This window comes from Manihot esculenta, chromosome 4 (genome assembly GCF_001659605.2).
Source record: "Manihot esculenta cultivar AM560-2 chromosome 4, M.esculenta_v8, whole genome shotgun sequence".
Classification (NCBI taxonomy): Eukaryota; Viridiplantae; Streptophyta; class Magnoliopsida; order Malpighiales; family Euphorbiaceae; genus Manihot; species Manihot esculenta.
The window spans coordinates 33,554,939-33,570,999 of NC_035164.2; the positions used below are offsets into that span (position 1 = coordinate 33,554,939).

General features: G+C 34.2%; 3 protein-coding genes across 3 annotated transcripts; 1 reads left to right on the forward strand and 2 right to left on the reverse strand.

Moving 5' to 3' along the window:
- The first annotated feature begins 1,141 nt into the window (after positions 1–1,141).
- Positions 1,142–4,465, forward strand: LOC110612805 (protein IQ-domain 26). The gene is made up of 4 exons (XM_021753609.2): positions 1,142–1,761; positions 2,417–2,879; positions 3,426–3,632; positions 3,720–4,465. The coding sequence occupies exons 2-4, from the start codon at positions 2,460–2,462 to the stop codon at positions 4,299–4,301; spliced, it is 1,209 nt and encodes a 402-aa protein (XP_021609301.1). The 5' UTR covers positions 1,142–1,761; positions 2,417–2,459; the 3' UTR covers positions 4,302–4,465.
- Positions 4,466–8,203: 3,738 nt separating this feature from the next.
- LOC110613135 lies at positions 8,204–9,139 on the reverse strand. The gene is made up of 2 exons (XM_021754099.2): positions 8,701–9,139; positions 8,204–8,610 (listed from the first exon to the last, which is right to left on the reverse strand). Exons 1-2 carry the CDS (start codon positions 8,988–8,990, stop codon positions 8,322–8,324), a joined length of 579 nt encoding a protein of 192 aa, XP_021609791.1. The 5' UTR covers positions 8,991–9,139; the 3' UTR covers positions 8,204–8,321.
- Positions 9,140–13,199: 4,060 nt separating this feature from the next.
- On the reverse strand, positions 13,200–15,664 carry LOC110613146 (profilin-3). The gene is made up of 3 exons (XM_021754122.1): positions 15,417–15,664; positions 14,889–15,026; positions 13,200–13,650 (listed from the first exon to the last, which is right to left on the reverse strand). Exons 1-3 carry the CDS (start codon positions 15,537–15,539, stop codon positions 13,516–13,518), a joined length of 396 nt encoding a protein of 131 aa, XP_021609814.1. The 5' UTR covers positions 15,540–15,664; the 3' UTR covers positions 13,200–13,515.
- Between the last annotated feature and the right edge of the window lie 397 nt (positions 15,665–16,061).

Genomic DNA, 16,061 nt, shown 5'->3' on the forward strand with positions numbered 1-16,061 from the left:
TAAAAATTGATCAAATTCTAAATTTTAACATCGAAATATTAATATTCTATGAACATTAAAATAAATATGAAATATTTATAAAAGAAAAAAAAAAACTAAATATCCATCCAACTCTATTGTTAAACATTTTTTATAAAAATATATATATTATAAATTGAAACAAAGCCTTAATAGTAATTTAACCTTAAAATCTCATGACTAATAAAATTTGAATATTGCTTTAGGATTATTACAAGTACCATAGTTTTCTTTGTCCTATGACTGTCATGTATTATTACAAACCTTGATGCACTTCAAAAACTTCAATTTTTTCTTTTTTTTACAATTAGCTCAAATTTAAATTTAAATTTAAAAAATAATTTTAATATCAAATGAATTAAAATACATCGATCCAGAATTCTGAAATTAATGAAGTTGATTTTTCCTTAAAGTGAAAATTAAAATGGATAAGTATCAACAATATCATAACCGTTTAAAAATTATGTAAATTTATGTTAAAATATTTAAAAAAATTTATTTGATCATAAACATTTTATGCTATGATTTCACAATGTGCCTATAATGTAGCACCGGGCCGGGCTGTTAGGCCATTGGATCAGCAAGGTGTGATTCAGATGGATCAAGAGAAGATCAGGTCTGTTGTGGACTGGACTGGAAAGTGCCGAAGAAGGAGAGAGCAGGCAGCCGTAGTGAAGCTGGATATCGAAGCCATTTTAGATACGGCAAGACAGCTCAGTTTAAAATTTCCCTCGCAAAGAAGCACAACAATAAAAAGAAATTGATGGCTATGGGTCCAATATTTTCAGTTTTTTCATCAACTTTTCTCCCAAATAAATTCTATCAACATCATATTCAATTTCTATCTTCATATTACTTAATAAAATAATAATTTTGAGTGTATAATGTCGAGATCTTCTCTCAAAATTACTAAAAAAAAATTTCAAATAAGCAATAAAAATTTCAAACAGCCCAACTGTCAAACACTGGATAGTGGAGAGCTAGGGTTATTATGCAGGCTAAATCTCCAAGGCTGCTGATTTTAATATCCAAAGAATCAGGAAACATTAATGGCTTTTAAAGACTAAGAACCAGTGCTCTCTTGTTCTCTCTCATCTTTATGGCTATCACACTACTTCTATATATAATATTTACGAGAAAAAGATTCAAATTCTGCTATAGTCAAACTCAAAACTCGAAACCTCATTTGCAAAAGGACCCTTTTTGATCTGAATCACACAAACTGAAAGATTTTCTCTGCAGAGAGACTGAGCCACAGATCATAGACGAAAGATCTACTCTATCCCAACAGAGAAAGGGAAGTCTCAGCTTTTCTTTTTGGCTTATTCTCTGGGACAGAGAGAAGCTATAAAAAGCACCCCCTTTCGTGGCTTTCTTATTTAATGCCCTCTCATTGAGATGTACTTTGCAGAGAAGAGAGTAAAAGAAATGGTGGGTACCTTTATTTTTGTCTGAGAAGTGAGAAATTAGAAGCAAGGACTGAGGAGAGAGAGAGGGAAAGTGGCAAAAATACTCAAATGGGTTTTGAAAGTGAAGAGATTCACGAGATGGGCAGTGATGGAAATGGGTTATATTTACTACACGTTGCTCCAGAAAGTTAGAGAGAGAAAATAGAGGAAGAGTTGAAACATTTTCTAGTCAAAGAGAAAATTTTTTAAAGTGGGAAAATGGTAGTGGAGCTTTTTCTTGGTTAGCTTAGCTAAAATCCGGCGCTTTTTTGTATTTTGAATTGGAAAAGTTGGGGTAAGTTTTATAATTTTTTTGGGTTTTGATTGGTCTTCACATTTTCTTATGCTGCTTTAATTTCGATTTTTATTTTTATTTTTTACTTTAGTCTGCATCTCTGTGTCTTTCTGGGACATCCTTTTGTCTTGTAATACAGTTCTTCACGAGGTTGTGTCAGATTTTCCTTTCAAAAGAACGCAAAAAAACCTAATCTTTATCCATTTTTTAAGGTATTGATGCTGCACCCACGCTGTTCTCTTCACTTCTCTGCTTGCAACTTGTAAAGATTCTAAAGATCTTGCAGTGCTTTTCTCTCATCTATAACCCTCATTTGGGTTCTTGTTTTCAGTTTTTGAAACATACATTTTGTTCTCTCTTTCTCTCTCTCGCTGCTATTCCTTTGATGCTCTTTTTATTCTCTGCCTAGTTCTCTCACTTCAAAATACGAGTAAAATACGAAATCTTTCTCAGTAACAACTACCTCCACTTGTGTTCTTTGATTCAGTGCTTCACATTCTGTTTCCCTTTCTGGTTTGGCCTTTTAAGAACCATAGAGACACGTTTCTTACCTAGTCTTAACACGTTGCCTCTCTCGATAGTTTCTGTTTTTGTTCTTTTTCGATTCAAAAATTCTTGCTATTCTGCTCTTTAATGCATTGTTTGTCTTTTTAAGATTACTGAAGTTGTTGTGAGAGAGAGAGAGAGATCTAGACGAGATGGGTAAAGCTACAAGGTGGCTAAAGGGCTTGTTGGGTATGAAGAAAGATAAAGAGAAAGAAAGAGAAAATGGCGGTGAAACTTCAAGTCCAATTTCAAGCGAAAGGAGAGATAAAAAAAGATGGAGTTTTGGCAAATCAGGAAGGGATAACACAGTGATCCCACAAATTCCCGAGAATCTTCAAGGGAAAGATGCTGCCTGGATCAGATCCTACTTTGCTGAGACAGAAAGAGAGCAGAACAAGCACGCAATAGCGGTGGCTGCTGCCACGGCTGCAGCAGCCGATGCCGCAGTGGCTGCAGCACAGGCTGCGGTTGCGGTAGTGAGGCTGACCAGCCATGGCAGAGGAACATTGTTTGGTGGAGGGAGGGAAAGGTGGGCTGCAACTAAAATTCAAACTGTTTTCAGAGGCTATTTGGTAAGTGGGTGGTTTTAAAATATTAATTAGCATTTTTTTTCCCATTTTCTTTTTCTTGTATGGGATTCAGATCAAAGCTCAAAGTTGATATTCTCATCTGGGTAATTTTAGATTTTTGCAGTTTCTGCTCTGCTATTTTCCTTGAAAATTATTACAATATTTACACTGTAGTGGAAATGGTACAATTTTTTTTTTTTTATTGTTGCTTTTATATCTGCTCTTAAAAGCCGGAAACACACATCAAGGGCAATAAATGAAACAGTACATGCGCTTTTGAGAGATGGGTAATATTAGCTTTTTGGCTTTAGTTGCTTTTCTTTATCATGTCTCTTCTCAAAAGCTGGAAACACAGATTCAAATGCTAATCTATTTGCTTGGGAAAGTAGATTCAAATGGTAATGAAACAGTAGCTATGTGCTTTAGGTCAATCTAACGTACATATGTTTTCAACTTTCTTTTGACTTGTTGGCTATGAATTTGAACATTTTTATCTGAAAATTATGTGCTTTTGAAACTTTAGCCTTATGTTTTGGTTAACTATGTCAGGCTCGAAAAGCTCTTCGAGCATTGAAAGGGCTGGTTAAGATACAGGCACTTGTTAGAGGTTACCTTGTACGAAAGCGGGCTGATGCTACTCTTCACAGTATGGAAGCTCTTATAAGAGCTCAAACTGCTGTTCGATCCCAACGTGCTCGTCGTTCTGTAAACAAAGAGAACAGATTTCAACCTGAAAATCGACCGCGAAAATCGATTGTGAGATCCCGTTTTGAGAACTTTTACAAGGTTTCTATCTATTGGTTGAAAAAATTGGTTTCACTTGTGTTTTTGTTTCATTTTCAGGAAAGATTTGATGATACAAGAAGTGAATTCCATAGCAAGAGGCTGTCTACATCTTATGAAATGAATGTGTTCGACGAAAGTCCAAAAATAGTTGAAATCGACACTTACAAGCCAAGATCAAGATCTCGAAGATTCACTGCTGCATTATCAGAATGTGATGAAGAATTCCATTACCAAGCAATCTCATCACCGCTTCCATGTCCAATTTCAGCTCGAATCACACCCGAAAGCAAAACTCAACAAGATTTTGATTGGTACTTCAATGGTGAGGAATGTAGGTTCTCCACAGCCCAAAGCACTCCAAGGTTCGCAAACTCTGTCCGATCAAACGCCCTTGCTACACCAGCCAAGAGTGTCTGCGGAGACAGCTACTTCAGGCCTTATTCAAACTTCCCCAATTATATGGCAAACACACAATCCTTTAAGGCCAAATTGAGGTCACACAGTGCTCCGAAGCAGCGACCGGAGCCAGGGCAAAAGAAGAGGCTTTCGCTGAATGAAATAATGGCAGCAAGGAATAGCATAAGCAGTGTCAGAATGCAGAGGTCATGTTCCAAAGTTGATGAAAGTTTAGGTTTTTGACAGATTGATCGAACAAAGAAATAGATTCTGAAATCTAAGCTTGTTATTTTCAACAAACGTTGACAACCAATATGATAGATGAAAGAGTGGCTTGTGCAAATTCTTTTCAACAGTTGACGTTGATGTTGCCTTTGCAATGAAATCAGAGCTTCTTTTCTTGTTAACGTTTCGTTTCTAAGTTTGGATTTGAAATCAAGAATCGCAAATTAGCATTTCCTCTTCCACAGCATCACCAAATGTGGAATTCAAAAGTATATTTTAAAAACAGAAGAAGTTCAAACTCATACACTTGGCTTCCATGATACCTAATGTCTTCTATAGTCATGATAAGGAAAATCCTAGAAATTTCACAAGTGATCTTAGTTTGTACTATAAAATCTAGAAGTAGATGGGAGCAATGTACAATGATGACAACTGCGAATATATTGCTCTTGTTGTTGACTTGTTATGTTTGCTAAATCATTACTCAAGCATAAATTTGTCCTTTTTCTGGTTTTATGAAAACAATTTATAATTTCATTTTTTCATCTTGAATTTAATTTTAGTACGTACATGAAGCCAATTCCAATTTTCTTTACTTAATAGAAAAAGAATATTAATTTTATTTTCTATTATTTGATGGCAATATTAAAATATAAATTGAATAATGAACTATGAACATTTTTAAGACACGAATAGAAATCAAAATTGGGAATATTGAAAATATGAATTACCCATTGAAGCATTGCATAGGAAGGGACACGACTGGCAAAAACACTCATGGACGAAGCAACCCAAAAATGGAGGGGAGAGGGATGGGTGGATTCATTATGTCTTCGATATGATTGATGGATGGGTACGTTTTGGGTTTCCATCTCTTTGAAATTTGCGAAACCTTGCATCATCATTCCCATACTTTACCAGCACATTGTTTTTGCTCTCAAATGGATAGAGGCTCATTGCTTTTTTCAGTCTTTTTTTCTTTTAATTTTAAAGCTGTTTTTATTCTGAATATATATATATATATATTTATAAAAAATATTTTAAATAATTTAATCTCCACAACCGATTTATTAACTTTAAAAACCAAAAATAATAACCTGTCGGAATCAAAATCATCAAGAACCGGCTTAGGCAGTTCAATCTCGATCCCCCTTATCTCTCAAGCCAAAGTTGCCAATTTCAAATTAAAAGCATATGAGACTGAACCGATTTGTGATCTGATTCGCACCATCTTGTATCTTTAACGACGAGTGTGTCTCTTCTGGTTCAAACACTGAAAATTGAGTTTCTTTATACAAATATAATGGTTTTGTTTTTAGGAAACCCTTCCTCCGAGGCCACGGAACTGTAATGTGTTTGGTTCAAACGGCGTTGCTTCCGTCATCCTAATCATCCTTACATTAATTAATAAATAAATACATAATATGATAATAATTTAATATATAACTCCAAATTAATTCATGCAAATCTAGGATTAATTGCTACAGCTTTGTAATTTGAAACTTCTAATTTTGAAAAAGGGTATATGGTAATGTGATTAGAAAACAATTTGAATGCATTATTTTAATCAAATGTTTTTTTTAAAATTTGTTTAAATATATAATTAGTGAGGATCTCTCATGTGCTAAGCACTAATTAGTAATTAGTGCTTTAAGATTTATTAATTATAATCATCACTTGCCATAGCCACAGGCCTTTTGTCGTCAAGGCACCGCATGCATTTTTCGATTTGTCGATGGTTAATGCTAGGAGTATCGTGTGAAAAAAGACTAAACATGTAGGATTCACATTTATAATTAATTTTTTATGAAAAAAATCCCACGTCTACATCTCAATTAAACGTAATACAGGTTACTGTCGCTTCGCAAGGCAAACCTCCGAGAAAGAAAGTATTAGCCGAAAAGAATGAGTCTCTACATAACTCTCTCCAGAACAACTCAATTCTTGGTCCAAAAACCATACAGAAATCCACACGGTTTAACTCAAAAACTATACCTAGCACTGAATTTGATGACAATGAACAAAATGCCATTGTTGATGATTTTTCAACAAAGCCTTATGACTCGTTAACTAATTACCTCTCCATAAGCTTGACGGGAGTCAGGCCTTGTTTCTTAGGAGAGAAAGTCAGTCAAAAGAAGGCAAAGATACTCTAGCATTTATTAGAAATGATTCATAGTGAAGGTCATTTGCTTAGTTCTTGTGTTTCTTTAGATGCTGGTTTAAATGAAACTAATATGTAAAGGAAGAGAATGATGAAAGCGAAGATGAATTTGAGAAGGCATACCAGGAAAGCTGTCGGGGTTTTAAAGGAATACTTAAATGAGTTTTTCTGTCTTTTCTTCAATTATAGCATCCCTGGTACTTGGCTCTTTAGAAAGAAAGAAATGCATGGATACTGATCAACAACTGTTTCGACTCTGTGACAGCAGACAAATGCTGCTCACTGCTTGCTAATGAGGAAGATAAGCACACTTTGCACCCTGTTCATTACCAAACAAACATAAGAAAGCAGAGCGTCAGCAACTGAGTTGATTGGTGAGCTTGTGGTTGGAGAGATGAGCAGCTTTCTCCGGAACAGTGGCATGAAAAACAGGATGATAGAGTGAAGTAAGCAGTTATTCTGTAGGTTAACACCATCACAAGTGAATCAGGGTAATCAATTCTCTTCAAATTTATTAATATGTTTATGTTTCTTGCTTGTCTTAAGCACAGAAAGGAGGGAATGGAGAATAAGGTGGTTGTTACAAATCCTCTGAGGCGATGATGCAGGATCCACATCTGTTCAATTTCATCTCCATGGTTATTCTGTTGAACCTGCTTCTTATGAAACATCTTCTTCTGTTGTTTCATTTTGCAGCTCATCTTAGAATAATCTTAGTGTTAGTCTTGTTTATTTAACTGTAGACATTGTTGCCTGATCTTGATGCTTGTAGGGGCTCATCCTTGTAGAAGTGAACTAATGATTACTTGACCTTGGTGATGAGGATTCTTTTTCCTTTTTGGTATTGTCTATATTTGCTTTCTTGGTCATATGTTCCCGACCATTAATTGGGGTTCCTGTAGTTACCTAGCAACAAAAGATCGCCTTGTAAAATGTCTTTTTGCTTAACTAATTAATTCATGCCTACACCAAGTGCTATGTAATGGAAATGAAGTGGATTCCATTTGCTAGCAGATTATTCAATTCTTTTTTTTTTTTGGTTCATTAAATAATATTCAAGAAATTTTGTTCATTGATTTTATCTGCATCAGGTGAAGCAACTTGATAGTAATAAATGTGTACTACATGAAAAGTTCTTTTCTACTAGAGATGGAGGACTGCTGCTATTCAGAATACTGCCTCTTCCACCTGGAGACCTGCCTTGATAATAGTTGGATAATCCTCTCCTGCAAGAAGCATTTTTAGACCTAGCTAGATGTATGGGAACTCATCCTTGTAGAAGACTATTCAAGAAGCAGTTTCAACCTTAGTCTTGTATCTTTAACTGCAGACTTTGATAATTTGTTAATGCTATGTAGGGATTGAAACAATGATTACTTGATCTGGATAATCTTCCATTCTTTTTCTTGGTCATGTGTTCCAACCAAAAATTACATTTCCTGAAGTTATTTTCTAACAAAGATTACCAAGTGTTGACAGCTGGGTAATGGGAATGCTAGTAGATTATTGATAAAAGATTAGGATAAATTCTTTGATCCTTGTAGCTTTACAAAGTATAGCTTCTGCTAAAAAAGAGATCTGATGAGGGTTAGTTTGTGGGTGCATGCTATTTCATATCAACAGAACATGGATATTTCATTACAGGTGTAAATTCCATGATCTTCTTAAAGAACACAAGCTGTTTACTTTAAGGATGTTTTTCCTCTTTAAAATAAGAGAAAAAAAAAATACTGTATTATCTACAAAATGACATGGGTTTGATCTCAATATTAATTCCTTTATTGTGATTTTTTTTATCTACAATCAAAAAATTTTGTTCATTGATTGTATCTACATCAAGTGAAGCAACTTGAAAACTACAAAACTGATTGAAACTACTTTTGTGCAGGAGCAGGAGGAGGCCTGCTGCTATTCAGAAAACTGCCTCCTCTTCTACCTGGACATGATAAAGAAGACAAAGAACCTCTTGAGACCTTCTTTGATATGATGGGTTTTGGAAGAGTATATGATTTGTGGGAATCAAATCCATTCCCAAAGCTCTTAGATGCTTTAATCTTCCTTCTATAAGGAGTTTCCTTCTTTGGAAGGTCTTCAATGCTTATTACTCTTGACAGAGATGTGAAGGACTGAGACTTGCCTTGATAATATTTGGATAATCCTCTCCTGCATAGATGTGGCCAAGATCAATAACAGAAGTTATAGTAACCATTCTTTTGAAGAAAGTTTCAAGAACATGAAGATCACAATACTTACTTGATGGGGAGATGGGCCATGAGTTGAGAAAATTCAAACAAAGGACCATTGTTAGAATTTGAAGAAGAGGTTATGATAGAGGTTGGTGAAGATGCATCATCGACCATATCTGATGAAGACGTTGATCCATTAGAAGTAGTTGAATTATCAAGTGATGAAGATGCGTTGTAGATGTTATCATCATCATCATCAGCTTCAGCCTCCATGATCAGCCATTGATCTTTCTGCTTTGCGTTAGGCACAGAGGCCATTGCTGGAGCTTGAACCATTTTTTCCTCACCTTCACCCATGGATGATAGTTCTTTTTCAGAAGAAGAAGAAAAAGAAAGTGCATAAACTTTATGTCTCACAACCACAATGGAGCTTGAGACATTCTTGAATAAGAACTTATATACACAAAAGTTTCTACGTATGTATGAAGCCTACACGGATTAGGTTGGTCACTTTTAAGGGAAAAGAATCTATAACAGCAAGAGACATGGAGGCTTCCATGATTTTTAAGCATATAATAAGATTTTGACTTGGGAAAATAAAATATTTGATTGGTGAAAAAATTGAAAAACAAAAAGAAGAAAGGATAAGTGGGTGTTTGAATGAAGAGAAAGAGTGACACATGGAAGAAAGTTGCATAGAAAATCCATGAACTTGGAGTTAAGAGTAACAGTAAGGTCATTTTCACAACTCATCTTGACATACAATTTCTCTTGTGCCTTATCCTGAGATTCGATATTATCTTCTCATATGGTTTGAATTACTTGACATTGTCTCCTGCAATGAAAGGATAAGCTTAATTTATTGAAAGATTTGAGTCATTGTCTAATGTCCAATAAAACACTAGTCCTTCTTCTCGTCAAAATTTTCATCCTGGAAAATAATAACAAATAAAAATAATTTTTGTTCTAGATGTAGAAGAAGACAGTGATTTGAAGAATATTATGCTGCTAAGTATGATGGGTTTTTTTCCAACATTTTTTTTTTCTTCATATCTCTTAGAATAGTCATGTTGAAGATTCTATTTTTGTGTGCTTAAATATATATTTTATTATTTATTTTTAATAATGTAATATTTTAAAAGTAGATCTTGGTTGGCTCCAAATTGAAAGGTATAATTATGTAATAATCAATGTGAATAAGAATTTATAATGTTAATGGGTGCATACTCTAAAAAGTGAGAGACAAAAAGATAAGATTAAAAAACTTGGTTAGGTGTTGGTAAACCAAGGGTTGCCTTTAGGACAACAAAAGAAAAAGTAATACACTAACCCATCAAATTATTCACTAAAATTTATTGATTAGATTTTATAATTTATCTCATCTCATTGGAATCTTTATGCCCTTTTGCCTTCTTGATAAGCTTCAGTGGCTTGCACTATAACAGAAATAATGTTGTTTGGTCGAACCGCGAGTGATGTATTTTTCATGACACTGAATTCTGATTCTACCAGTTACACCAATATTATGTCGGCTTTGATTGTCTAGTCTCCTCCACCGCAAGATTGGATTAAAATTAATATTAACGTCTCTTTAAACTCGCAATGAAGTTCATTAGGTTTCAACTATGTAGTCCGAGATGCTAATGGTAGATTTATCTCATTTTGAGTCAGGTCAAGGAGTTTGGGTTCATATCCTTCCTCCTCATATAATTTATTAATGATATTTTTCTCTTTTTTTTTATAAAAAAAAAAACTTTTAACGCTCATTTCATTAATTCATTCCCTTTATTATTATTATATTTTATTTTTTAAAAAAACATATATATATATATACTCATTTTAAAAAGATTATGCATATAGAAGACAACAATAAAATTAAAATTTTATCAAAATCATGATTATTTTAATAAAATATTTATTATTATATAAATTTTATGCACGGATATTTCACGGTCAATACACACATTTCACGACTCATATAAAATTTTAAAAAATTTAATTTATGAGATACACATAAAAAAAATCTCAATTTAAAAAGAAAAAGCGTTGAGTGTGGGAGAAGTAGGCAAGGAACTTAGTTGTGGATAAGCAAGACATGGTGTTACAAGTCAATTTCAGTTTTGCTACAACGAGAAATGTGAAACATCCATAATCAATAGTTTCCTACCAGCAAACATCTATATATATCTTCAACCTTTTAAGAACTACCATGATTCAGATATTTAGGCATTAATATTGATTGGAACTTGCTTAATAGGCTTACTCTAGTTGTTTAAATTCGAGTATGATTAATTATGTTTTGAATGATTATTTTAAAAATAGTTTTTTTTAAATAATTAACTTTCAAAGGAGTTTTAACTCAAAATCTTTTAGTTCTAAACACGATTCTAATATTAATGAGTTGAAATTTATTAGTAAAATAATCTAAAAATTTAAATTATATCAAGCCATATAAATTATATTAAAAGTATTCATATTAAAATATTAAAATTTAAAAATTTAAAAATTTCGAGTTTAAATTTTAACAAGAGCTAAATCAAATTTAAACTAGATTAATACCTCGAGCAGAGAGTAGAAAACAAATGAAAAAAAAGTAATAATCACAAAAAACCTACCAATACCTAAATCACCCAAAACCCAAAATTAGGTTACAATCTTATCCATGTTATGTTAGCCCTTCAAATCCCATCAATAATGAAGCTACAAAATTTATTATTATTTTTTTTTCCCTTTTGGATAAGTTTGAATAGAAGACTTGGTACAATGTTTGTTGGAGAGAGAGCCAATCTCTAGCTCCAAAGTGTCATGCTTTGGTTCATTGCAATTATCCACATCTCACTTGCTTCTTTATTTCAAGTACATGTATCTATCTACCTATTTATGGACAACAAATTTTTTTGTATGGGCAACATGGACCAATGGATTATGGCAATATGGCAACTTCCACTTTTTCCTTTTTTTTTTTTTTAAAAAAAATATTCCTTATCTATGGAAGGGTTGAAAAATTGTGTAGTTGCCATCATGCCTCGTTTAAAATGGGGGAAATGAGCTTATTTCATTTTTCAAATTTAACTGATTTTTATATTGAATATAGAAACTATGCAACAAAAAAAGGTATAACAAGTTGAAAGAGAAGAATAAATATTTTATTTAAAAAAAAATTCATTCATTTATTTGGATTTGTCTAAAATAGAACATGCAATTCTTAAAAATCGAATTCGAATATTTAACACGGCAATACAAGTTGCACGGGACATGTGGTATGCAATTGAAACAGCTTCATCATCCTTCACTTACTATTCCCTAATTCTGTATATTTCTTGCAATTCATATCCCATTCACTCACAATTGGGTACAAAACAGCACAAAAGAGCCCCTTTGTTTTCTGTAGAATCACAAAAGAGCCCATTTAATAAATTGCAATATTAGCAAATTACAGTGAAGGGAAATGCATTACAGGCGACATGGAGAACCAAAGAATTGGCGAGGACCTGAGTTGCTGCAATTCACCAATGTCTGCAAATATGCCTTGCAATGCTAATCGCCAATGCCATATGCAAATAATCACAAATCAAAAGTAAACATAACAGAAACCATGTATGAATGAGCTTCTTCCTTGTGTTCTTTTAATTCTCGATTCTCTCCTTTCAATATCACTTGTATTAAATCTCCTTTTTCAATGAAACCTATCCAGCGAAATCATATGCCTGCTACCCGTGGGACTACCATCAACTATCTTGCTTGGAATAAGGCCATCCCCCATTAAACACAAGATACATTAAAGCAAGCAATCTAGAGATGTGAGGGGTTTTAGTTGTGAAAGAAGGCAAACCCATTAAGTTTTGAAGCGAATTAATTGAATGGGCAGACACTTTTCATTCGGTAATAAGAGACACCTCATTTATTTCTTGCAACTTTTCCTTTGCAATAAAACCCATTTCCTCGACTAGCGTATACTCACGTGAATTTAAGTTTGGCATTTCCTTAAGCTTACATGATTAACTTTGTTATCCTGATGGAGGATGATAAAGAGAAAAATGTGAGGTCTGACACTGAAAATTTTCAAGGGTAAAGATGGAAACACAACTGCTCATGTTCCTCAGATGTTATAATTGCATGGAACTCGGGTATTAATTTCCATATACCAACCCTCTTCCTCGTTAAGTTACAAAATGGAAAACTTTGAATCATCAGTCACTGTCAGAGGAGGAGCTCTACGGTGCTGGAGAATTGGTAATTTGGTGATACTATTGTCCTAGGATTTTTCTTTTCCTGGCTTTGCAATTTCTACCAAGCTCCTGCTGGGCCATTAACCTTATCATGGGCGGAACCTAAACCGATCCGATCAGCTTAGCCTGATTGAACGGGTTCTCTGTGATGAGAATTCAGAGGTTTGAAGTCCGGGCAAAATCTTTTTATATACAATTTAGGAAAACACTTGTCTCATAGAACACAAAAAACTGGTCTTTTTAAAACCAAGCCTTGTTTTTGCAGATTAACCCTAGCAGAAGTAATGGAAACGCTTTCGTAAAAACCATAAATATACAAGTATCAAACATATCGGAGTAGAAACTCAAAGATAGCATTCTGTAGTATAAAATAAATCCAAAATATTCAAACTTTTAGATATGCAAACTTAATTCAACCATAATGGAGGTGAGCGTGAATACACATAAATTAAGAAAGGATAGCGGGAGTTGAAAAGCAGAAGGCAATGGACCTACAATCAACAACAAATGTGGGCAAAAAAAATATCACTGTTTCTGTCCTCACAACGTTATTTCCCAGCAAAACAAATAATGCCAGTTCATGCCAGATGCATGCTCAATCCAGAAATCAGTATTTGACAACCATGAAGCTAAGATGATGAGGCATTGAGAGCCTACATGCCTTGATCAAGGAGGTAATCGCCCAGCCTCTCTACAATCATGTTGCACTGTCCTGGAGTCATTGGTTCATCATAAATCCCAATAATGAGAGCTTGGCTGGTTTTCTTCACTGTGATACCACCAGAACCCTGCAAAATGAATGTTAAACTAGATAAAACTTGAAAGGTTCAATGTCTTAACAAGTCTTTTGCCAAACAATTCCTCAACAACAGGGCGATAAATTTGAATACATTAGTTGCATTTACTAAAAAAGAAAATTGACATCACGGCATGACATTATTCATAATGAAAATTGTATTCAACTTCCTAGCCATATTGCACAGAGATAGTAAGCAAAGTAGATCCACTTAAGCAAATGAAGAGAACAATGCATTATTAGGTCTTGGGCATCAAAGTAGATGAGGCATCCTATAATACATTAGGGAAACGAAATAACCGGGGGCCCTCCGTGAACTAAACTTTATAAAAGCAAAAGCAACCTGAATATGTGTTTTAGCTCTACTGTAGGCCTAATAAAAGGGAGCAAATAGGGAAAATTCCTACTTAGTCTCTATAGTATAAAAAACTCACTAGTTAGTCCCTCGATTTTGAAAAATACATTAAAACGTTACTTACGTTTTAAAAAGTCTACTAGTTAGTCTCCATTAATTTTTTTTACTATTTAGTCACTATAATTTTAAAAAACTTATTAGTTGATTTTTCAGAATTTTAAAAAATTTACCACTTAGTCCCTCCTCCGCAGCAGGATTTTAGACTTTTTTGCAATACTTAACTGTTAAAACTAACGGAGAGACCAACTAGTAAACTGTGTGTTTTTCAAAATCAAGGGATCAACTGGTGAATTTATCCATATCATAGGGACTAAATAGTAATTCTTCCAACCAAATATGAATAAAGCAATTGAGGCTCCAGTTCGGAAAAAAAGAAAAAAAACAGGGTCACCAGGGACCCTTAAAAGGGGTCAAAAGTATAGGCTAATCATTATTTGCTACAGAACAAGTGGTATCTTAAGATCCATAAGATCAAAAAGATGCATGTAATGCTCTGGGAAAAAAAGATGCATGTAATGCTCTGGGAAAAAAAAGATGCATGTAACGGGCCTAGTTATAACAGGGAGAAAATGGACTTTTACATGCAGACAACTCTAGTGACCTTATTATACTGCATTTGACAACATTACCATGCAATTTTAAGCATCTTCAGTTCTTCATAAAATAGATAATAGACCATGTTAGCACAAAGTTGTATCAAGTATCATATTATAAAAGCCTAAAACTTCAGGCAACTGGCACATGATACTAAATGCAGATCAACAGTTAGCAGTGAGAATAATATCATAAACCCAATTATCTAAACAATTAACCACCTTCTTCCCTCGAATCACAGCTCCGGGCTCTCCCTGGATCACCATGTACTTTGTGCCACCAAGATGCAAACCAGTTGGAGCAAGGGATCCAGGTTCATCAAAATCTTTCATGATAGCAGCAATCTCATTTGGCTTAAACTGCAAAAACCAACAACAGAATCTTATGGCCAGTGAAGGCTAACATTTCAGAAAAAGGGAGACGGAGGAAAAAAGAATAATGGAGAAATGGAAACTCATTGACATCACAAAAATACAATGTCCAATCATAAGGCATTGCAAGAACTTGCAAAACCCAACATGCATTATACAATTGACAATTTTCATGCCAAATCACAGTGAAGAAAAACCCAAAAAAAGGATCCACTGTCAGGAATTAGATTAATAATGTGAAGGTTATAGTATTTGTATATAGTAACCCCAGATCCAATCAAAATCTAGACAAGTTAACGCAATTAACAAACAAAAACTAATATTCCAAACAAATAGATCAGGACAAAATAGAATTGTAGGATGAGAGAAAGAAGGGACCTGAGGGAAGCTGGAGCTCTGGGCCCACACGCTGCCATCGTGGCCGATGATGGCCGCTGACGTGAGATGGTGGCCGTCGATATCACACATAAGGTGTTCATCAACGTAAGTTTGCCACGACATTTTCAATAGGCAAATCCTGAACGCCGATTCCCTTAGTTTTGTGTTTTTCCCCCTCTTTTTTAAGTTTTTCTTTTGATGAGCTTTCGCTTTCCTTCTACGAGGTGTGTTTTGAAATGTTCTGGTTCAGTAAAGACAGGTAGCTAGCCTATATATAGTGATATTCTAAAGCGCAAAGAGTATGTCTGGGTGTTAAGTGGGTCCCAAAGAGCTATGATTGATGATGGTGGTGTCTGATTTGTGATCGGATCTTGGCCGTATAATTAACATGATTGAATGAGTGCCGTTCACGTTCTCCTTGCGCGACACAGGATGCTTTTGGCGTATGATCACTCACACAGTAAGCATGTGAACACGAGTCCCACGTGGAAAAAGGAAAACCAAATCAACTGTAATATTAATTATTAGAGTAAGCTCAATTTCATCATTCTATTTATTAATAAATTTTAATTATTCAATTTTTAGCTTTAAAATTTGACTTAAAGTCAGTTTAAACTAAAACACGAGAAAATTAAGAAATGAAAA